This window comes from Coptis chinensis, chromosome 9, assembly GCF_015680905.1.
Source record: "Coptis chinensis isolate HL-2020 chromosome 9, ASM1568090v1, whole genome shotgun sequence".
Lineage (NCBI taxonomy): Eukaryota > Viridiplantae > Streptophyta > Magnoliopsida > Ranunculales > Ranunculaceae > Coptis > Coptis chinensis.
In genome coordinates, this window is record NC_141464.1 from 78,272,747 (window position 1) to 78,296,593 (window position 23,847).

Consider the following 23,847-nt stretch of genomic DNA (forward strand, 5'->3'; position numbering starts at 1 on the left):
TATTCTGATGTTGCTTACATATAGGTTAATCAAGAAAAACTGAGAAAGGTATTGAATCACTTTTGGAGAGAACTCAATGCAAGAAATGAGCATTATTCTTAGAATATGCAAGGTAGAAACATTAAAGCTGAACTAATAAAAGTAAATGTGCTTTCTACTGTGTACACTGTACAGTACGTCGTACCATCTAGATATATAGACAGGAATGCAAGAAGGTTCAAAGGAAAATTAGAAACTGAGATCTGCTAAAACTGTTTGAAGTTTGAACAAGTATTGCTCGGCGCATAAAGCAACATATTCGAAGGCAGCTTGCTTATGTTTTAGAACCTGGGGGTTGGTTGATTACTAAATGAAACCTGTACTGACTTGTCAATGGGGCAGAAGCCAGTAGTAGGATCTGTTATACTCGATGCGATACATCTATAATTAGTTCGAGATCGTATCTATAATTAGTTCGAGAAGGAGATTTTAGTGATTGTTGGGGTGCAATAAGGGCAAAGTGGCATTGGCATTCAGTGGAAGTAAATAATAGGCAATCTGTCCTGTTTCAGAATTAATACAATAGATGCATTCTAGGTTGCATTGAAATGAATTAGGTAATATCCTAAACAAGGCAAGAAATGTACTATTTCTTCTCAATTCAGAATTTAGGCAAAAATGTCAATTTTGACCAATTTAACGAAAAAATTACTTTTATACCATTCTCACTAGAAGACAAATTCTCTCTCTCTTCAAATTATAATATGACGTGACTTTGTTTCTTATTTGTGTTACAAGATTATGTGTAGATATGTGTGATGATTTTGGCGAGGAGTGTGGGATTTCACAACAGTTTGATTAGTTTCCACTTATTTTTGGCAAGCAGGAATCTAATCGCCAACAGTAGAATTGGGTGAAAAGATAGGACAAACATGACAAACATTTGCCCCTCTGCATATTAAAGTTGGCTACCACATATTTGTTTACTACTAAATGACATGGTTATCAACTTCTTAGTTCACTAGTACATCGGTATGGCACATAAAAAATTCTTGAATAGTGGATTTTCAGCATATTCAATGAAATGCTCCTTTGATCATTTGATGACTGTAAAATGCTTCTTCCATCCCTAAGTTTTAGGGAAAATTTATGATAGTTGTAATCAAGTTCTTTATGCATGCTAAAGTGAAAGATTATCTTGTAAAATATGTTTGTTGTGCACGCTCATTTGTATTCATTTATCTACTTTGCTCATTCTAGTATAGTAGTTGTATGTACAATTATATAAAAAAAAAAAGGTATAGTAGCTTTACAAGATCATTCCGTTATCGTGCATGCCTTCAGAGTTATGCTCAATGTAATATTAGGGTAGGCGTAATAGAGTACAATACAGAGGGCGCTAGATCGTCATAGTCGGGATGGACTCATCCCAAACAAGTCCCAAGGCATAGTGTCACAGCCCGAATTTCTAAACAATAACAAAGTGAATATTTGAAATATAAATATCTCAAACAACACTAGGTTCACTTGTTTAAAAACCCAGACTATGACGGAGGATACTACACATACAAACCCTAATAGCCATGTCCTAAAAGAAACAACTTAAAATAACATAATCCCAATAATTATCCGCAACTTCTTTATTAAGATAACATCCTTCCAAATAAAATATCAAACAAACTCTCAGAATAAAATTCCTCACTACCATGTTCTCATGCCATGAAAAAGATAAACTACGTTATTACATTCTTCCAATAAATAATCAGACCTAAAAGAAAACTAACGAACTGCTCCAGGCACGGATCCCAATCACACGCGCGGTTCCATCGCTTTCCACCTATGTTCCTAAGAACACACCCACGTTGCCAAAACAAAGCAAACATGGGTCGACAAATTGAATTCTTTGGTATGAGTAGACTAAATACATATAAACATTTCAAACTTTACTTATCCAACTAACACTTTAAATCTATCATAACCTAATCATTCTCACTTGGAAGGCGGTGTAGTTCCGTCATCTCAACCGCATAGTTTCTTCCCAAGCAAAACTTCCATTTTATTAACTCATTCTAATAACTCCTTTTAATATCTAAATAATTGAATTACACTTACCGATATCCGCCGCGGTATAAGGGTAGGACCGCGCCCCTCAGATAAAATATTATTAAGTCCTACCCTCCCGAAAAAGAAAGTTAGAACTTGTATATATAACGGATGCAGATATTCTATATGTATTCAAAGGTAAACCCAAGCACCTTCATTATAAACAAATCCATTTCTCTTATCAATTAATCAATTATTTTATCTTATACACCTACCCTTTAGTACCTACTCCACGATTTGCACTCCACACATTTGCCAAATCACACATTCCTGTGTGCCTCTCTCCCACCGAATACCACAATATCATAGCCATCTCTCGGGCTTTCATACATATATTTCACACCTCTTTGGGCACAAAACTCAGTCATTCATGGCACATTCAATGAATACCTTAGGTCATTCCCGCCACATTCAAGGAATACCTATCATATCACTAACGGGCCATTCATGGCACATTCAATGAATGCCCCGGTCATTCTCGCCACATTCAAGGAATACCCAATCCTACATTCCGCATACATTCAAGGAATACAACTAACCCATGGCTTAATACCTTAGTTCCTCTTTAGGGCGTATCCACTACAATCGGTCATTCATGGCACATTCGATGAATACCGGGTCATTCATGGCACATTCAATGAATAATTTTATATAACACTAACGGGCCATTTATGGCACATTCAATAAATGCCCACCTACATATGACATCATCGGGTCATAAAACTCAATTCCAAAACTTTGAAGTGGAGAGTTCTAAAAGGGTGCGGTAAGTTTTGTTTACGATTATTGTACTTTATTGTATAATTATTTGGAGAGAACGTAGGAATATCTTGATTCAATTAATTTTGGTTTGGCGTTATTAATTTCATGAATGTATAAGTGTCATAACGTTGTGTATCGCAAAAGACAGAAAAATCACAAAGCAGTAAATACACGTACACAAGTATATTTATAAAGGTCCTAGCCTAAGTCAAACATGCTAATAGTCCTAGACTTATCCTAATAGACCGAATCATAATTTTAGGAAAAAGTCAAATTTTCGGGTCAACTAGTCAAAGTCAACCCTGGTCAAAGTCAAAGTCAACTCTCGGTCGTCGCCGGTCAAAGTCAGAGTCCACTCTGGTCAACAGTCAAAGTCAGAGTCCACAAACTCTTCTAACCCAAAGGCCCAAAGTCTAAAGCCCATAGTCTAACTTAAGCCCAAAAACTAAAAGTCCAAAAGTTAAAACATAAGCCCATCACGATTTGGCCCAAGCCCAAATCGATTTTGTTACTGTTCATCTCCTTCCTCTCCAATTTCAACCAACGCCTCCACCACCGAGGCACCACAACCACCACTCGCCACCACTAGAAAACCACTCGGTTTTAACCCTCACAGAAAACCCCATATGCCGATACCCTCCAATCTCGATTCTCTAACACTTAAAAAAAACGCATCCCCCGCCATTAATGCTCCTGCGACAGCTTCACCATCACTCAAACACTAGCCAACCACGCCGAAACCACTCGGTTTCAATGCCCAACTAAAACCCCAACAATAGTATGTAATCAAACTTGCTTTTTCCCCCACTCCTCACCATCGCGTTTTTTGATGGCCAGTAATGCTCTGTCAGAGCTTCACAACACTCAAACAACAATCATTCACTAACCATCCTTCCCCGGCAACCCACGAATCCTAATCCAACCCAAAACCGCCACCATATAAATTCAATACCACAATAAAAGAGTTCAAACGAAATCCTAGACGATTTCTACTGTTGGGCATACGCCGCCATTAACAGCACACAAAACTTTACCAATACCATTTCATAGTCTCGCAAATCAATATGATTAACATGTTTATCAATTCGACAGAAAACAACAACGGAAGAATATACAGAACAAAAATATTAAGTGGAAAACTAAGTTTTTCTTCGTACCCATAAAACTGTAAAACTCAATGTGAGGTGAAATAGAAAAAAAAATATGACTACTCACCGTTTAAAACCGAACAGCTTCCCGAGAGCTAAACCCCGAAAACCCAACGTCTACTGTCGCGTGAAACTGGACGATCTTTCTTGTTCAAACCCTTTTTTTCTTCCTTTCTGTAAAACTGTCCTTTTTTTTTTTTTTTTTTCTAAAACTCTGCGAGAAACCCTATTTTCTAGTTTTTAAAACCTCCCCGAAAACAAGGGTTTTAAACCTATCTACTTACTTACGGGCTTTTATCCGAACTACTGGATATCCTATTTCTGTTTTATCTGTTTACATTATTATTATTATTACTATTAATATTATTATAGAAAAAGCAAAATAAAAGACGGGGTGTTATAATATACACACCTTAAAAGGATCTCGTCCCGAGATTCAAGGTAGCGTGTCAGAGAAGAGCTCAGGGTGCATCTGTCTTATCTTATCTTCAAGTTCCCAGGTCACGTCATTTTCCCTTTCACTCCACTGCACTTTTACCAAGTTTACAATCCTCCTCCTAAGGTGTTTCACATCCCTATCTACTATCATGATAGGCCTCACTATAAAAGTTACATCATCGTTCAACTCTAGCTCTGGCAATTTGGACAACCTCGATAGGATCTTTCACACATTTCCAGTAGCATAGACCGTGGAATACATCATGAATCATCGCCAAGTTAGGCGGCAAGGCAAGACGGTACGCCAAACTACCAATGGAGGCTACTATCTCATATGGTCCAATATATCGTGGACTCAACTTTCCTTTCATGCCAAACCTCATAACTCCTCTCATAGGGGAAACCTTTAAAAACACAAAATCGCCTACAGAAAACTCTACCCGTTTCCTCTTCAAATCTGCATAACTTTTCTGCCTACTGCTGTCTTAATCCTTTCTCTAATGACTTTAATCTGTTTCGGATGTCTCTCTCACTATCTCGGGCCCAAGCAATACTTTCGGTCTCCCACATCGCCTTCAACAAGCAGGTGATCGACATGGACGCCCATACAAAGCCTCAAAGGGTGTCATACCAATGCTCGACTCGAAACTGTTATTATATGCAAACTCTACCAAAGGTAAATGTTCCTCCCATCCTCCACCAAAATCCATTACACAAGACCGTAACATATCTTCTAATATCCGATTCACCCTCTCCGATGCATCCATGCATGCGGGGATGATAAGCGATTACTCATCGCCAAACTAGTGCCCATAGCACGTTGAAAAACTCTTCCAAAACTTCTAAGTGAACAAAGGATCTCGATCCGAAAAACAATACTCACTGGAATCCCATGTAACGACCACTTCCGAATGTACAAGGAAACCAACTTATCTCGTATTTCTACGATATCGTCAATAGGAATGAAATGAGCAGATTTCGTTAGGCGATCAACAATAACCCAAATAGATTCATTACCTCCGAGACTTAGGCAAGCCATCAATGAAATCCATAGAAATGTGCTCCCATTTCCACATCGGTATCTCTAATGGTCGCAATAATCCGTAAGGCCTCGATGCTCGCCTTTAACCTCGGGCCGACAAGTTAAACACCGAGAAATATATTCTCCGACATCTCTTTTCATTCCTTCCCACCAAAAGGTCCTCTTCAAGTCTTGGTACATCTTCGTTCCTCCAGGATGAATTGTAAATCGAGAACGATGAGCTTCATATAATATTTCCTTCTTTAACTCTGCATCATCTGGTACACATAATCTCTCATGAAATCTCAATCCTCCATCGAGAATCTCCACGCAATCGGACGGACAATCATCTAAAATATCAATGACCAGATCATCCAACCGACTCAAAAGAAATCAGTCTCTATGCTGCATGGCAATCACTCTCCTGAATATCACCGGCCTAACCTCCAAACTGCATATATACCCCTCATCTATATCTGGTGTAGTCTGGACGTCATAAGCTGCTATAGTCTCTAAACTCTTCCACTCTTGCACCATAAGAGTGGTCAAAACACTGTGCAATCGACTAAGTGCATCCGCCACTACATTGTTCTTGCACGGGTGATATCTTGAATCTCGAAGTCATAACTACTTATGAACTCCATCCATCTCTCGCTGTCTCATATTCAACTCTTACGTGAATAAAGATACTTCAAACTCTTGTGATCGTGTAAAAGCTCGAACTTCTCACCATATAAATAATGTCTCCACACCTTCAAAGCAAAACCACCGCCGCTAACTCCGGATCATGAGTAGGAACGCGTCTCGTGTATCTTCAACTTGTCGTGAAGCATACGACACCACCTTTCGGGTCTTGCATTAACACACAACCCAAACCGGTTCCACTAGCATCGTAAAACCACTAGCTTTTCAGCCTCTAGTCGGGATTACTAGAATTGAGTCGTAGTCAACCTCTGTTTCAATTCTAGGAAAGCTTTCTCCACAATCATTAGTCCACATAAACTTCACATCTTTCCTAGTTAACTTGGTGAGAGGAGCTGCATAAGTGAGAACTTCTCAATAAATCTCCGATAATATCCATTTAACCCCAAGAAACTTCTAATCTCTCAGAATGGTTGGTTGTTTTGTTTCCATTCTTTTCTTGCAAAGAACCTTTTCGTGGTCTACGAAAATCCCTTCACTAGATACCACATGTCCCAAGAAACGAATTTCTTCTTCCCAAAATGGCACTTGCTAAACTTAGCATACAACTTATGTTCCCTAACGCGTCTGCAGATCACTATCTTCAAATGCATCTTATGTTCTTACGTGTTTTGTGAATACACTAAAATATCATCAATGAAAACAATCACAAATTTATCCAAATAGGGCTGAATATACGATTCATCAGTCCATAAAGAATGCAGTGCATTCGCCAACCCAAAAGGCATCACGAGAAAACTCATACAACCCATACCGGAGTCCTAAATGCGACCAAAGGAATACTCTTCTCTTCAACTCCCATCCGATAATAACCGGTCCTTAAATCAAACTTAAAAAATATCTTAGCCCCCTTTCAACTGATCCAACAAGTCATCAATCCTAGGAAGCGGATACTTATTTTTATAGTCACGGTTCAAATCCACGAAGTCAATACACATCCTCAAGGTACCATCCTTCTTGGAAACAAAGATAGATAGTAAAGCACCCCATGGTGAGTTTTTCGGTCGTATGAACACGGTCATACACACCTTAAAAGATTCAAACCCATATACCAAAAAAGATATGGTTAAGCCAAAACAAAATCATTAAACATTAAACTCTTTACCCTTCTTCGAGTAATTCCTCGACTTGCACTTTCATTTAGATCCAATAGCTTAGGTGCCAACACGTAAGCCCGACTTTGAAACTGGTGCAGTCCCGTAGAATAAGTCTATCTGAAACTCCACCTCCCTCTTGGGTGGCAACCACGGAATCTCTGAAAAGCATCTTGAAGTCTCTCACTACTTCCACATGATATCTCTCGTGGGTATCTCTATAGGAAAACGAGGAAGCTAGACATCACCGAAGTCCTCCTTACTAACACGGGTGTGAATCAACCTTGGCATGCCGGTGTATTCACTATAACCTCCCTCCTTGCACAATCCAAGGTAACATGATAGCGCGTCAACGGTCCATACCAAGTATGAAATGGAAACCCTCAAACCCCAACACGATCAAGTCTACCATAAAGACACGGTCTAAGAAACACAACTTAAAACCTTTGCACTCGTCATATAAGGTAACAGAACCTCCTAACGGTGTCTCAACACACAAGGGCTTAGATAAAAGGGTAGTTTTAAAACTTTCTTTCTCAACATACTGACGAGATATAAAGGAATGTGAAGCACCCGAATCAAACAAAACTCTGAATGTAAACTGAGATGAACTAAAGGTACCTTCAACATTCCCAGGTCCTGGCATAGCTGCATAGGCTCTAGCACGAGTGGCTGGTGCTGGTGCTCGGTTCTGCTGATTACCCTGCTTGGTAGGGCAATAACGAGATAAATGCCCCACCTGCTTACACTCCCAGCAAGCCCTTTCAACAGGAACTATGGTTCTGAGCATTGGTGCTGGTGCAGGTAAAAGTAATGCTGCTGGTCGATACGGAAGAGCGGGGCTTCGACCACGAAGTAGGGACCCCCGCCTGCCATCGATTCCCCTGAGGTCTAAAGCCTCCATGCCCCGGTGGCCTATAACCACCCTGCTGATGAAATCCTCCCTGGGGTCGGAATACACCCTGCTGATGAAATCCTCCCTGAAACCCCTGGGATGGTGGTCTCTGAAACGGACCCTCGGGGTATATCATAAAGGCCTAAACCTATTCGGGTCTTTGCTCTCAAAAGGCCTAGGACCAACAATTGGTATCTCACCAAACTTCCTCTTCCCCTCGACTCTCTTGGGGCTGCATTCTCGCCTCCTCATATCTCGAGGCCAAGTCCAACACACGATCAAAAGTGTCCCCATCAAAGGAATCAACTTTTGGGACAAGTGACTCTCTAACCCACGTATGAACTTTTGGTTTTCTTCTTGTCGGTATCCACAAGATAGGGAGCAAACCTCGACAACTCATTAAACTTGGTCACATACCCCAGTTACCGACTTCCCGTCTTGAGTCAACTTCGAGAACCTGTTGAGCCAATTGCTCTTTCTTCGCCTCGGGGAATAAACTTACTCTCAAATCTAACCTTGAAGTCTTCCCAAGTCAAAGTTCTAGTGTCGGACTAGGGGTGAGAGCTTCGCCACCAAAACCTAGCGGCGTCATCAAGTTGGTGAGTGCCAACTCCTCTCCCGAATCTCGGTAAAGTTGATATGCTCAAATACATTTTCACAACTTTGAATCCAAGAGTCCGGCTGCAATCGCATTCCCAACACCAAGAAATCGCTGCCCACCAAGAGTACCAAACTCCTTATCAAGCTTTAGCAAAGGATCTCCCTGGCCCGGATGGTTATTCTGCATAGCCTGCAACAACTGATTCAACTGTACTCGACACATGCATCTTTGGGTGTTCACTGCAGGTCTAGTGGTATTACCATTTCGTGTCTCAACCATGATCTACAGTTCAAACAAAACTCCCATTAATATTCACATATATCCAAAACTCTCAACACTATAACCCATATTCCACATCCGAGGATCACTTAGACTTTTCAACATTAAGCTAACTAGGGCTCGACGATGCAAAATGTCACGACCCGAATTTCTAAACAATAACAAAGTGAATATTTGAAATATAAATATCTCAAACATCACTAGGTTCACTTGTTTAAAAACCCAGACTATGACGGAGGATACTACACATACAAACCCTAATAGCCATGTCCTAAAAGAAACAACTTAAAATAACATAATCCCAATAATTATCCGCAACTTCTTTATTAAGATAACATCCTTCCAAATAAAATATCAAACAAACTCTCAGAATAAAATTCCTCACTACCATGTTCTCATGCCATGAAAAAGATAAACTACGTTATTACATTCTTCCAATAAAGAATCAGACCTAAAAGAAAACTAACGAACTGCTCCAGGCACGGATCCCAATCACACGCCGCGGTTCCACTGCCTTCCACCTATGTTCCCAAGAACACACCCACGTTGCCAAAACAAAGCAAACATGGGTCAGCAAATTGAATTTGCTGGTATGAGTAGACTAAATACATATAAACATTTCAAACTTTACTTATCCAACTAACACTTTAAATCTATCATAACCTAATCATTCTCACTTGGAAGGATGGTAGTTCCGTCATCTCAACCGCATAGTTTCTTCCCAAGCAAAACTTCCATTTTATTAACTTCCATTTTATTAACTCATTCTAATAACCCTTTTAATATCTAAATAATTGAATTACACTTTACCGATATCCGGCCATGGTATAAGGGTATGACCGTCCTGGCCTGAAAACAAAATATTATTAAGTTCTACCCTCCCCGTAAAGAAAGTTAGAACTTGTATATATAACGGATGTAGATATTCTATATGTATTCAAAGGTAAACCCAAGCACACTCTCGTATAAACAAATCCATTTCTCTTATCAATTAATCAATTACTTTATCTTATACACCTACCCTTTTAGTACCTACTCCACGATTTGCACTCCACACATTTGCCAAATCACACATTCTGTGTGCCTCTCCCTCCCAATACCACAATATCATAGTCATCTCGGGCTTTCATACACATATTTCACGACCTCTTTGGGCACAAAACTTCAGTCATTCATGGCACATTCAATGAATACCTTAGGTCATTCCGCCACATTCAAGGAATACCTATCATATCACTAACGGGCCATCATGGCACATTCGATGAATGCCCGGGTCATTCCCGCCACATTCAAGGAATACCCAATCCTACATTCCGTACATTCAAGGAATACAACTAACAAGGCGAATACCTTAGTTCCTCTTTAGGGCGGATCCACTACAATCGGTCATTCATGGCACATTCAATGAATACCGGGTCATTCATGACACATTCAATGAATACCTTTATATAACACTAACGGGCTATTTATGGCACATTCAATAAATGCCCACCTACATATGACATCATCGGTCATAAAACTCGATTCAAAACTTGGTGGAGAGTTCTAAAAGGGTGCGGTAAGTTTTGTTTACGATTATTGTACTTTATTGTATAATTATTTCGGAGAACGTAGGAATATCTTGATTCAATTAATTTTGGTTTACGCGTTATTAATTTCATGAATGTATAAGTGTCATATACGTTGTGTATCATGAAAAGACCGAAAAATCACAAAGTAGTAAATACACGCATTACACAAAGTATATTTATAAAGGTCCTAGCCTAAGTCAAACATGCTAATAGTCCTAGACTTATCTTAATAGACCGAATCATAATTTTAGGAAAAAGTCAAATTTTCGGGTCAACTAGTCAAAGTCAACCCCTGGTCAAAGTCAAAGTCAACTCGGTCAACAAGTCAAAGTCGAGTCCACTCGTCAACAGTCAAAGTCGAGTCCACAAACTCTTTCTAACCCAAAGGCCCAAAGTCTAAAGCCCATAGTCTAACTTAAGCCCAAAAACTAAAAGTCCAAAAGTTAAAACATAAGCCCATCACGATTTGGCCCAAGCCCAAATCGATTTTGTTACTGTTCATCTCCTTCCTCTCCAATTTCAACCAACGCCTCCACCACCGAGGCACCACAACCACCACTTGCCACCACTAGAAAACCACTCGCTTTTAACCCTCACAGAAAACCCCATATGCCGATACCCTCCAATCTCGATTCTCTAACACTTAAAAAAAACGCATCCCCCGCCATTAATGCTCCTGCGACAGCTTCACCATCACTCAAACACTAGCCAACCATGCCGAAACCACTCGGTTTCAATGCCCAACTAAAACCCCAACAATAGTATGTAATCAAACTTGCTTTTTCCCCCACTCCTCACCATCGCGTTTTTTGATGGCCAGTAATGCTATGTCAGAGCTTCACAACACTCAAACAACAATCATTCACTAACCATCCTTCCCCGGCAACCCACGAATCCTAATCCAACCCAAAACCGCCACCATATAAATTCAATACCACAATAAAAGAGTTCAAACGAAATCCTAGACGATTTCTACTGTTGGGCATACGCCGCCATTAACAGCACACAAAACTTTACCAATACCATTTCATAGTCTCGCAAATCAATATGATTAACATGTTTATCAATTCGACAGAAAACAACAACGGAAGAATATACAGAACAAAAATACTAAGTGGAAAACTAAGTTTTTCTTCGTACCCATAAAACTGTAAAACTCAATGTGAGGTGAAATAGAAAAAAAATATGACTACTCACCATTTAAAACCGGACAGCTTCCCGAGAGCTAAACCTCGAAAACCCAACGTCTACTGTCGCGTGAAACTGGACGATCTTTCTTGTTCAAACCCTTTTTTTCTTCCTTTCTGTAAAACTGTCATTTTTTTTGTTTTTTTGTTTTTTTCTAAAAACTCTACGTGAGAAACCCCTATTTTCTAGTTTTTAAAACCTCCCCGTAAAACAAGGGTTTTAAACCTATCTACTTACTTACGGGCTTTTATCCGAACTACTGGATATCCTATTTCTGTTTTATCTGTTTACATTATTATTATTATTACTATTAATATTATTATAGAAAAAGCAAAATAAAAGACGGGGTGTTATACATAGATCTTATTATTGTAATAGTAAAGAGTGTGGGAGGGAAAAGCAGGGGTGTTAGAACAGGCTCGGGTAGGTATCAAAGATGGACAATTGAGCAAAGTGAGTATGGGCACCTTACTTGATGCAACCTCCAACAAAGTTAATATTTGATTCCGATGCAAGAACGTCGTAATTAAAGCATGAGTTGAGATAAATCGTCCAGAAAGGCGTTTAACTGGCTTCTGGAGTCATTATCCTTGTTGATAAATCATCTGGAAAGGCGGACATACGCTTCCAGTGCATAAGCGCCTTTTAAAACAATGGGTTGAAGTGAAAAACTTAAAGGGTCATACTAATACTACTGGATAAACTACTATCGGGGATAACCGACCACTATATGTCTACATAAGGTAGCTTTCTCTACCTATGGACTCAAGCTTTCTCTATCTCAATCTTGTATTAAAGTTATTAACGTTCCTTTATTCAGTGGTAGAAACTGTTTCTATGTTGGTTTACAAGAAGGTTAATCAAGAAAAAAGTATTGAATCACTTTTGGCGAGAACTTATTGGAAGAAAGGAACACTCTTAGAATATGCAAAGTAATATTAAATCTGAACTAATAATAAAAGTAACCACCTGTTTGAAATGTTTTTTTGTAGATATCCCCCTGTTTCAAAAATCAAGAGCGATACCCTCTAAAAGCATTCTCAATGCAAACAACAACTTGTTATCTCTACATAGGCGCCACATAAGACTATTTCCCCTTATAGCTATCTTGTTGGTGAAAAGCTATCAGGCGTTAATGCAAATGTAATTTTAAACTTCGGACGGGATGTTTTATTTGGTCTGACTATATTTTACACTGAGACGGAATGAAACATCCCGTCGGTAAGGAAAAAAAACGAAAAAATATTGAAAAAATACGAGAGACGGAATGAAACATCCGGTTTGGAAAAAAAAATGGAAACTTGATTAGCATGGTTTTTAGGAATGCAGCTAAGACTTTTGATCAACACCTTCGTATGGCTCTGCAGGGCATTATAGTTTCTGATGGTTCTGGCTTCGGGGATTTGCAGTGACGTTTAGCGACGCTTCCATTACGCCTTGGCGGGTTAGGTATCTATTGTGCATTTAATGTTTATGCTTTTGCTTTTGTGGCCTCCCGTTTTCAGACTTTAGAGCTTCAGAACCACATTCTTAGGAGTTGTGGTTCAGTGCCTATGGGTGAGATCTTTGATGATGCTACCAGTGCATTGCGTCTATGTCTTCCCAATTTTGACCTTGATTATCTGGCTGTGAATGCTACCATCCCTTCAAAACTACAAAAAAAATTGGCGGAAATTTTATACGGTAAGATTGTTCACTACACCAGAATGGTCAATTCCTAACAGACCACTTTTTTAATTTCTAACGGATATATCCGTTACCAACCTTCTTACGAATATATCCGTTACTTATCAAGTTTTTCGTTAGGATATATTCCAAATAAGATATTTTAATTATTTTTTAATATATGTTTAAGCGAGAAAAAGAAAATAAAACAAAAGAACAAAAAAAGTGGAGCATCTAAATGGTAAAGTTTTTGCCCGCAACCAAAAAAGAAAGAAAGTAAAGTTTAACGAGGAAGACAATGTTTTCCTTTTGATCTATCACTCGAAGAGGAAAGGCTCGTCCAGGGCCGGCTCAAACCAAAGTGTGGCCTAAGGCGGATTTCATAATATTGTTATATTGAGGCCTTTTTTTCTCAACAATTTAATAAAGAAAAATGGTATATAAGTAGTAAGAAACTAAGAATTGAGGCCTATAAATTTTGGGAAGTTTTTTTCCCACGTATTATGTGTGGAGGCCTAATTTTCAGGAAGGAATTTACATGTTAGATTCTTAGTTTTAGAAATTTCTTTTGGGTTTTATGATATAAGCGAAATTAAGGCCTATTTTTAAGGTGAACTTTGGGGATTTTCCAACAAACCATGCAACTTACGAGGCCTTTTTCAAAGTGAGGCCTTAGGCGGTCGCCTTTTTTCTATAAAGGACGAGCCGGCACTGGGCTCGTCATCTGTTAAGAAGAACAGAGGTACTCTACCCTCTGATTTCCTTATTGTTCTTAGATTTAATCCCATGCGGTTTTCTTAAAATAGTGTTCATAGATTTTAGGGATTTTTTAGGTAAAAGGCGTTTCTTTTATATAGCTTTAATGGTGGAGACAAGGTAAGCTCTCGCTCGATCTGTTTTCTCTCATTTGTCTAAATCTATTTTTTTTTTTAATTTCACTTCTATTAAGTTCCAGCTATTCAACTTACCGCCATGCGCTTGGAGCACCAATCTATTCAATGGGGTTTCCTAAAAAATTCTCAATTTGAATTCCTTTTCAATCTCCAAGAGTATTACGGCAAAGAATTAAGTATTACGGCGTTGTGTTCATTGACACTACTTTAAGGGCATAATGGGGAGGTCTTCGGTCTTGCTCTTTCAATTGGTAGGATATCGACTCTAATAATTGTATATAATTTGCCTCTAGTTTCTTTTTGATTACCAGGCTTTGAAAACAAATTAGGGTAATGAAGATGTAGATGGTTTTTTTTTTTTCAGTACTGTAATTTGTTGCTTTAGTTTTATAAAGTAATCAAGTCTTTTAAATTTTTATCCTATTTCTGAAAATGATGAATAGTTAGGGATGTGATTACTGTGCTTGCTTGAATATATATAACCTGACTTTGAGTTTGAGTTTTGCTCATCAAAGTTACCGTAGATTTTGTGAACAAAGGATGCGGTGGTGTTGGTCGTTTAACTTTTTTTTTTTTTTTTTTACAGACTGTGAGAGGCACCATGAGATTGATCTGGGTGATTATAAGGATAACAATTTGTAGACAAAATGAATATTGTGTTGAAGGTGTTGATTTTTTTTTCCTTTTCACTTTTCAGGGTGCTGAGTTTGAAGTTATTGAAGCCCCATTAGAGGGAGAAATGCTAGTACGACAATCTCCCTTGTTTCTTAGAACTTCAAGTATTCGACACTACAATATGCCACTGGATCATTTAACATTGCCAACAAGATTGGTCAGGGAGGATTCGGGACAGTATACAAGGTAAGTTGCAAAACTATGCAGATATAAACATTGTTATTGCAACTTGCAATGGCCAAAAAACATTCATAAAATTTGAAATAACGGAGACTTTCGACATATCATGAAAACCACTTTTACTGTTGGTGATCAACCTCCTTTTGCTTGACGGGAGTTTTAGGCCGATGGAAAGAGGTTGCTTTGTTAAGAGGCTTTTGTTAACAACAGACATAGCTGGAGATTTCTATAACTAAGTCAACCTAATCGCCAGCGGTTTAGGGCACAAAACCCGTGGGGTTGTTGGGTTGCGCTTGTTCGGGACACGAAAGTCTTCAGTATATGAGTTCCTCCCAAACGGGGAGCTTAGATCGGGTTCCTATTTGGTACTTTCTTAAACTTCACCTGCCTACTTTTAATTATATGCATGTGAACAAAGATGTCAAAATTCAATAGTTTAACTATGGTATATTCAATAGATTGGCCTGACTGCAAATTGTTAAAGTCTGAGATAACTGTGCATAGGACCATACAGAAGCGTGATTCAATGCTTTTTACACTTACCAACAAACTAGATTACCAATGAAACTACTCTTGTTGCCTCACTTTTGATAAATATTCTTAAAATGAAACTAAGTTTCAATTTTGAATCACATAAACAACAGATACATCGATCCAGAGGAAAAACATTGAACTGGAAGAAGAGATCCAAGATTATTAAAGGCACAGCTGAAGGGATGATTTACCTGCATGAGAACTCGAAGATTATAATCATTCACAGAGATATAAAGGCTAGCAATCTCCTTTTGGATTCTAAGCACCGAGCTGAAATTGCTGATTTTGGGTTGGCAAGATCTTTCCAAGATGACAAAAGCCATATCAGCACCGCCATTGCAGGCACATTGTAAGTGGCATTCACTTTTTCAATTCAAAATAATTTAAAGATATATATATGTCATGATCAGCCTACAAAATGAGTTAGTTTCCATAGAATCGTGTTGTACCACCTCTTACTTACACTCTCCATATAAAGATCATACATAATTCCATATATATGCATTACATGAAGAAGCAAAGATTAGCACATCTCCTTTCATATATGTTTACTACGAGAGAATTTATGAACAAATTTATGTTTATAATGAGAACATATTAACTTTTTTTTTATATCTGCAGAGGATATATGGCTCCCGAGTATCTATCACATGGTCAATTAACAGAGAAGGTCGATGTTTATAGCTATGGGGTGCTTCTGATAGAGATTGTTACTAGAAGACAGAATAACATGAGCAAAACCTCTGATTACTCGGACATCTTGGTCACCGAGGTAAGCTTACTGAAGTCATCATACTAATAAAAACCATCATTATTGAAAACTTACAATGCTTTTCCCAACTGTTTCATTCAAGCGAAAGAAAACTAAGTTCAACTATTCAATTTGTTTATCAATTCATTGTCTAATCTGTCAGGGATATATTTTTGTCCCAACTTGATCTATAACATTTAAGCATAATCTTTTATGTTTGAAGTATTCCATCTGCACCATTAGTGTGTGCGTGTGGTGCTGTGTGTTGGGTGGAGCACAGCTGGCGGGTGTTGTTTGTCATGTTGGCGCCTTTTGCTTGTTGCCATGGACTCTTGGTGGTGGTTGCTATCTGGCGGTGGTTGCTACTTCTTCTTTGGGTGGAGTGTGTCTTTGGGTCTTTGTTGTTGGGTACACCGTCTTTGCCGCTGCTTGCCGCCGCCATGGACCTGGCCGCGGTGCTTTGGTGGTGTGGTGGTGGTGGTGTCACCTTTGGTGCCCTTGGTGTTTAGTTCTTCGTGAAGGGCTAAGTATCAAAAGCCTTTGGTACTTAAGTATTTTGTGTTTGTGTTTGCTAGTGACTAGAGAACTTTACTTGATTGATAGAATGAGTGTTATATTCTTGAATGAGAATGATGGTGTACTTGTGCATTTTATGGAACTCGTATGTTCTTATTTGGTCTTATGAATTATATTTTGTTATTTTGGCTTACTTCATTTTTGTTTACTTGCTTTCAATTTTTGCTTGATTAGAACAAGTCTTGTTTCCAACTTTCTTTTTTTGTGTTGAAAAGAAACCTTTTTTGTTATTCATTTGTTGATTAAGTTTGGGGAATGTGTTCTTTATATCATATTTGCTAAAACTAGATGTGCATGGTGGACATTATTTGACCTAGGATTTATTATTATTATTTTAGTGGCTACAGTTTACTAATGGATATTTCCGTTACAAACAATAGTTAGTAACTAGCATATCCATTACTAACGGATATATCCGTTAGAAATGACAAATTTAATCGGGCCATCAACAATTGGCTATCTGTTACAAAGAATTTTAGTAACGGATATAACCGTTACTAAAAGTATTATCAGTAACGGTTATATCTGTTACTAAATTTGGCCTAAGTGAGAGTGACGCCCCAGAGCTAACGGATATAACCGTTAGTAAAAATATAAGTAACGGATATAACCGTTAGTAAACGCTTTTTCTGGTGTAGTGGTTGTTAGTCTTGAGAGGAAATTTGAGTTATCTGCTCGTTAGAAAGCAGACATGGGATGCTTGCAGTCGGAATATGCAAAAAAATTTATACTTGCTATTTCGAGTGTCATAATTGTAGGGGCATTAGGGAGTCGAAATAGGGTGTCAAATTTAACGTTAGGATGGCACCAGGAGTTTTTGCTTTCTACTGTTAATCCTGAATTAATAACCAACAAATCCTTAAAATAAAACTTAACCCTGCCAGGGTATGCAAGAATATATCATCTATTCATTTGTACATTGGCTGTCTCTTGCATTTTAAGCTAGTACAATTCTGGGCTTTATCCTTTTCTAAGTATAAGTATAACTATCAACTAGTTCAGTTTTACATGTGGTGGAAAAAAAATTATTTTCAACTTTGTTGACCAGTAAATAACAGGTCTGTTGGATTCTCTGGATGTACGGATTGTACGCCCATATGAATAAAATGTGGTCGTGCTTGAAATTCAATAACCATTTTATTCAAGATTTGTGGCAGTTAACATCTTTTTTTTACTATTCATGTTCTTTCCCAAGTAATTGCACATATATTTTAGTTTTTCACTTCAATATATAGGCACGCAACAATGGAAATCAAAATTATCAATAAATATCATTAAGTCTTTTGGTATGTAGTGAGGGTTGTTATTATTGTTTTTGATAGTACCTAAACTACCTATAGTGTAATAAAAAAAATTAGATACTTTACCAAAAAAAAAAAAAAAAATTAGATAGAAAATAGATAGAGGATTATTGAGGAGCCTTGACCTCCAGTTATGACTGACTCCATATTGTGTTGGGCAGACCCAAAAAAAAAAAAAAATTATTACAAGTGTGCTATTGGTTCCAAAAAGTCCAAAAAATAAATAAATATTACAAGTGTGTCATTGGTCCCAAAAAGTTGAATTCGAAAACCCCAAGCTTAAATGACATCTTAGGTCATTCATTGTGCAAACCCAACGATATGGCCACACCGTTTGGACTAAGTCCCAAATGACTTGGCCACATCGTTTGAGACTTAGTCCAAACGGTGTGGCCACACCGGTCAAGATGCCAAAAAACATAATTTTATATTTTTTCAAAGTTTAAATTCCAAACGGTGTGGCCATATCATTGGGAACTTAGTCCAAACGGTGTGACCATATCGTTAGGGACTTCTCAAACGGTGTGGCCACACCGTTGGGGATTTAGTCTAAACGGTGTGGACACACCGTTTGGGGGACTTATCTAAGCGGTGTGCCACACGGTCAAGAGCCAATAAACGTAACTTTATATTTTTTGAAGTTCAAATCCCAAATGGTATGGCCACACCGTTTGGACTAAGTCTCCAATGATATGGCCGTTAGGGACTTAGTAAAACGATGTAGCCGTCAAGAGCAAAAAGCGAACTTTATATTTTTTTAAAGTTCAAATCGCAAACGGTGTGGCCATATCGTTAGGGACTTAGTCCAAATGGTGTGACCATATCGTTGGAGACTTAGTCCAAACGGTGTGGCCATACCGTTTGGGATTTGAACTTTGAAAAAATATAAAGTTCTGTTTCTTGGTCTCTTGACCGGTGTGGCCATATCGTTGGGGACTTAGTCCAAACGATGTGGCCATATCGTTGGATTTGCACAATAAACAACCTAGCTGAGTCGTTTAAATTTGGGGTTTTCGAATTCAACTTTTTGAGACCAATGACACACTTGTAATATTTGTTTTTTTTTTGACTTTTTGAAACCAATGACACAATTGTAATAATTGTTTTTTTTTTGGGTCTGCCTAACACAATATAGGGTCTCAATAACAAATACTAAATATATTAGATGATAACATGACTTTTTATATAGAGGCACTTGATTACAATATCTAACGTACTCAAAAGAAGTTACAACGTTCACTTCTAGAAGACTAAATCTCCCACTACTAAGTTTACTTCAATTTGGACTCAACAACTTCAAATACTCCCAAAACCTAAGAGTTACTTAACTGCTGTCAGATTACTTATTGTAGATAATAATAATAATTAGGAAGTGGATAATAATAATAATTAGGAAGTGATATCTATAGCCTCGTATATCTTTCCTCCCCATAAGTCCTGCAAAATTTGTTCCCTACCCAAATTAAGGAGTAAACACTTAAAGTCATTTTACCACTAAAATGTTCCGATTCCACCCATTCATAGACTCTCTTTCTTTTTAGCAAGATCTCATGGATGATTTGATGCAAACTTACACAATTACACATCCCTTCAAACTAAATCACATATCTAAATCCTAAGTAAATTATAAGTCTCTAACCTTAAATAAGTAGTCCTATCCATATCAACTTCTCCACTATATTAAGACACCAAGCATCAATGTATCAAACTAACTCATGGAAAAATCACATGACTGATCACCCACTCTATTTACACAAATACACAATCTTTGTATGAGCAACTAAATGGGCTTGAGCAGGAAGGAGAAAAAAAACAAGGACTTATGGGCCTTCTTTTATGGACTCTTTAGTGTGCGTTTTAGGGCCTGTTTGTTTTGATGGAAAATATATCCAAAATTTTTTACGGAAAGGAAAAGAGAAGAACGAGAAAAAAAAAAAGCCCCCTCTCCATCTTCCTCTCAAGTCTCATCTCTTGTTTTGCTTCACCAAGCTAAAGTTTTTCCACACCATAAGGTTTTTTTTTTCTTCCGTTTTTGGATTTGTATATATTTTTTCTTTGACTGCCTCTTCGAGTTTTGAATGGTTTGGGGGCTGGTATATATTTTGTGTCCGTGGTGGTGTGGTGTAACATTTTCAAGTGTATCTGTTGTATAAGCAATAGCAGTAGTACTAATACAAATCTGGTTTTAAATATTTTCTATTTCCAATTTTCGTTAATACTTGTTTGTTGCCTTCAAAAGGGACAAGGATCAAACAATTTCATGCCTTTTGGTGGAGGAATGAGATTATGCGCTGGCTAAGAAGAGTACACAAAGCTGCAAATGTCTGTGGTGTCACGAAATACAGGTAAACTACTTAACTAAAGTGCTCTGTAAAATTGGTCATTCAATGTGTAGTTTCACATGGCACTACTTTGAACTTGCAAAATTCTTAGGTGGACCAATATCAAGAGAGGAGAAATAGTTTGACGGCGAATATAATTGTATCTGTTCGTTACCGTTTTGAGTATGAAAATATTGTCGGAAACAAATGTGTTATTGGAAAAAGGAATTTGGTTGGTTTCTTTATGACTGAATCTATGTTGAAACTTATCTAATTTGTTGTGTAATCTGTTAGTGTAGATTGTCTAGATTTGAACTAGAAAAACAGAAGTAACTCACGGAGTTTAGTTTTGTTCCTTTTTCTATACAGGTGGCAGTGGATTGGAACCTCTTCAAGCAGGTATTGCTACTTCAATCATGTACTCTTTTGTTTTGTTTATACATGTTCATAATTTGATAATTTTTTGTCACATAATTTTTTTTTTTTTGCCCATTGCAGGGAAGTAAAATTGGAAAATAAAAATGTGGAGCAAGAAACTGTTGATCTCAATTCTACGTACCCGGGGTAGTTTTTCATCTATTTTGGTTCCAAAGCAAAAGTTTTGCAGAGTTTTGTATTACTCTTCTTATAACTTGAGAGAATCCAAGGGCTGTGGAAATAACTTTTTGGAAAACTGTAGCTATTCCAGAAAGAATTTCTCTTCCAATGTAAGTAGCAGTAGATGTTGGAACTGTAATGCTGTTGCGACGTTGAAGCCTTTTCTTGCTTGTCAGTCTTGTAGAAGCATTCAGCCGGTTGATCCTTCTGTTGATTACTTCCAGATATTTCACCTGTGAGTGTTCAGTTTTTTTTTTTTGTATTTATTTATTTCCAATTGTGTTTTCTTTAATGTTTTGATAACTTTATAAGCTTACTTTGATTGAAACAGGGAGAAAATTTATGGCATAGACGATAGTCATCTTGAAAGCAAGTACAAAAACTGGCAAAAGAAACTGCATCCTGATTTGGTTCATACAAAATCTGAGGTTTGTTTTATTTTGGTGTGTTTCTCTCATTTTTTTTGTTTTTCTTAGTTCAACTGACTTTTTTTTTTTTTTTTTATTATTATTGTTATTGTATTTCCCTTAGAAAGAAAGAGAATATGCTGCTAAACAATCGTCTCTTGTCATTGACGCCTACCAAACACTGCGGAAGCCGTTGTTAAGGGCAATATACCTTGTAAGAATATACATATACTTTTTAATTTACGGTTTCTCTTTTCTAGGAATTGTTATCTCCAGGTGTTAGTTGTTGTACCTTAGCTTTTTAGGTCTTCTTGTTGAACATGAATGCTAGGCTTTTGTAGTTTCTTTTCTCTGTTATTGTCTATACTGTCTACATTTGGGTGAAGAAAGGATACTAGTTCAAATATTGGTTGCATATTGTATGACTATATATGTATACAATACCCTTTGCTGAACTAAGATGTTTTAGGGGAGCCTCCGGTTGGTATATACTGCGAATATCCTGGGGTTATCACTGCAAAAATGATTTTTGTGTTTCCCTTGTTTTCCTATTATATTCATCCACTTAATGAAGAAGAGCACAAGAACTTATTGGCTAATGGATTCTACTAGTTAGGCCTTTATTGAAGAGTGATTTTAGGTTTACCTTTTTTGGCATATAAAGGGCAAAGATTGATTGGATCCATGCCAGTACACGCACTTCTTTCCTACATTTTTCCTTTTTTTCCTTTATTGCCTCCTTTCTTTTGATAGATGATTGTGATAGTGGTGCTGCTGACTTCATGGCTACACCTCCTCTCTGTTGTCCCTTGTTTACGTGTTTTCATTTTCTTTCTTCTAGTTGTTATTGTCATTTAAGGCTTTAATAGTGTCCAGAATGCTAGTTCTGATGATTTGGTCATTGACAGTTGCAACTGGAAGGTGTTCACATGGATGAAGAAAAAACAGTGTCAGAACCGGAATTGTTGGCTGAGGTGAGTTCTATAGCTTCTTTCCTGTTCAGTAATGCATCCGTATCTGAATGCTTCTTGTTGATCTTAGGATTAGTAATGATTCTCTGGGCCCCTCTGTAGTAGCTCTGTCTTCTGAATCCGTTGGCTAGAGATGCTACTTCTCTTTATAAGCCCATTTCTCCCTAGACTAATCTGTAGTTTGAAGACTCTAACGATACTCAATGCTGCCCATGAAACGAGCTAGAAGCCCATTTCTCCTTAGTTCAATCTATCATTTTCAGACTCTGACGATAGATTATCGCGGAGGGATGTGAAACTGCTGTTAAACCGCGCTCTACCGGCCGTGTAGCAGTTTTTGCTAGTCTCGTGGATCGAGATCGAGATCCTAGATCTCACACTCACAAGCAAGAAAGAAGAAAACCAACATCCTCTCTGTTCCCATCATCTTTCCCCAAAAACAAGATCTGAAAACCCAGATCGATAATCTTTGTATCAGAATCAGGTTCAGATAAATTAATTTCATATCTAGATCCTACGAGAGATCCCTAAATAGAGCTTATAATGGAAGAAAGCAGCCAGCCCTATCACTGAACACAAACTATAAACTGAAGTTCCGTATCTTTTAGGCCTACTGGGATTAAAGCGAGAAAGAGAAAGAGAAATTATCCCTTCCCTCCCTCAGAGCGAATTCAATAGCATTGGACTAACTCGCCACGGGAAAGCACACAAGCAGGAATAGTCAAGCAATCGAAAAGGCACTGGTAACTATCTCCTCTGGTTAACAATCTCCTCTTCTCCTCGCTCTACTAGTTTTCATTATGGTATTGAACAGGCACACAAGCAATAGTCAAGCAGGCAGGAAAGCAAGAAATTGTCATAGTAGTTCTAAAACCCTCCTGCTCCTCGTATTAGCAAAAGCCTGCCAGTAGGAATGCTTTAGTTCTAAAACCCTCCTGCTCCTCGTATTAGCAAAAGTCTGCCAGTAGGAAAGCAAGCAAAGGTTCTGTAAGACCTTTACCGTCACCTTACCTTCTCGACTCCCCAACCCTCCGTCCTGTTACCTCTGTCATTCTCCTCTACTTACTTTTTCTATTTATCTAATCTTACTGGTGTTGGAGTAGCAAGCAACTGTCCCCTTCAACTGGCACAACACAAGCAATAGGAAAGAAAGCAGGCACAAAAGGCAAGAGAAGCAACAAGAAAAGAAAGTAGT

At 38.0% G+C, this 23,847-nt stretch overlaps 1 protein-coding gene and 2 long non-coding RNA genes across 12 annotated transcripts in view; 2 read left to right on the forward strand and 1 right to left on the reverse strand.

The window, feature by feature from the left end:
* The window catches only part of LOC147478327 (iron-sulfur cluster co-chaperone protein HscB homolog), a 35,431-nt gene that overhangs the window by 1,518 nt on the left and 10,066 nt on the right, over positions 1–23,847 (forward strand). For 2 of the 10 annotated variants that reach the window (XM_086585333.1, XM_086585341.1), the window contains exons 1-7: positions 20,215–20,368; positions 20,596–20,678; positions 21,047–21,076; positions 21,176–21,509; positions 21,606–21,702; positions 21,806–21,895; positions 22,590–22,655. In XM_086585333.1, the coding sequence (XP_086441459.1) occupies positions 21,199–21,509; positions 21,606–21,702; positions 21,806–21,895; positions 22,590–22,655 (564 nt within the window). In that variant the 5' untranslated portion in view covers positions 20,215–20,368; positions 20,596–20,678; positions 21,047–21,076; positions 21,176–21,198. Of the gene's footprint in view, positions 1–20,214; positions 20,369–20,595; positions 20,702–20,735; positions 20,910–21,024; positions 21,077–21,175; positions 21,510–21,605; positions 21,703–21,805; positions 21,896–22,589; positions 22,656–23,847 lie in introns of those variants that run through there. The other 8 variants (XM_086585334.1, XM_086585331.1, XM_086585339.1 and 5 more) reach the window with 8 other exon arrangements.
* On the reverse strand, positions 1,588–9,691 carry LOC147478328 (uncharacterized). The gene is made up of 2 exons (XR_015209710.1): positions 9,383–9,691; positions 1,588–1,747 (listed from the first exon to the last, which is right to left on the reverse strand). It is a non-coding gene; the product is annotated as an uncharacterized LOC147478328 (long non-coding RNA).
* LOC147478329 (uncharacterized) lies at positions 13,794–16,669 on the forward strand. The gene is made up of 6 exons (XR_015208356.1): positions 13,794–14,188; positions 14,280–14,322; positions 14,402–14,590; positions 15,037–15,200; positions 15,839–16,077; positions 16,350–16,669. It is a non-coding gene; the product is annotated as an uncharacterized LOC147478329 (long non-coding RNA).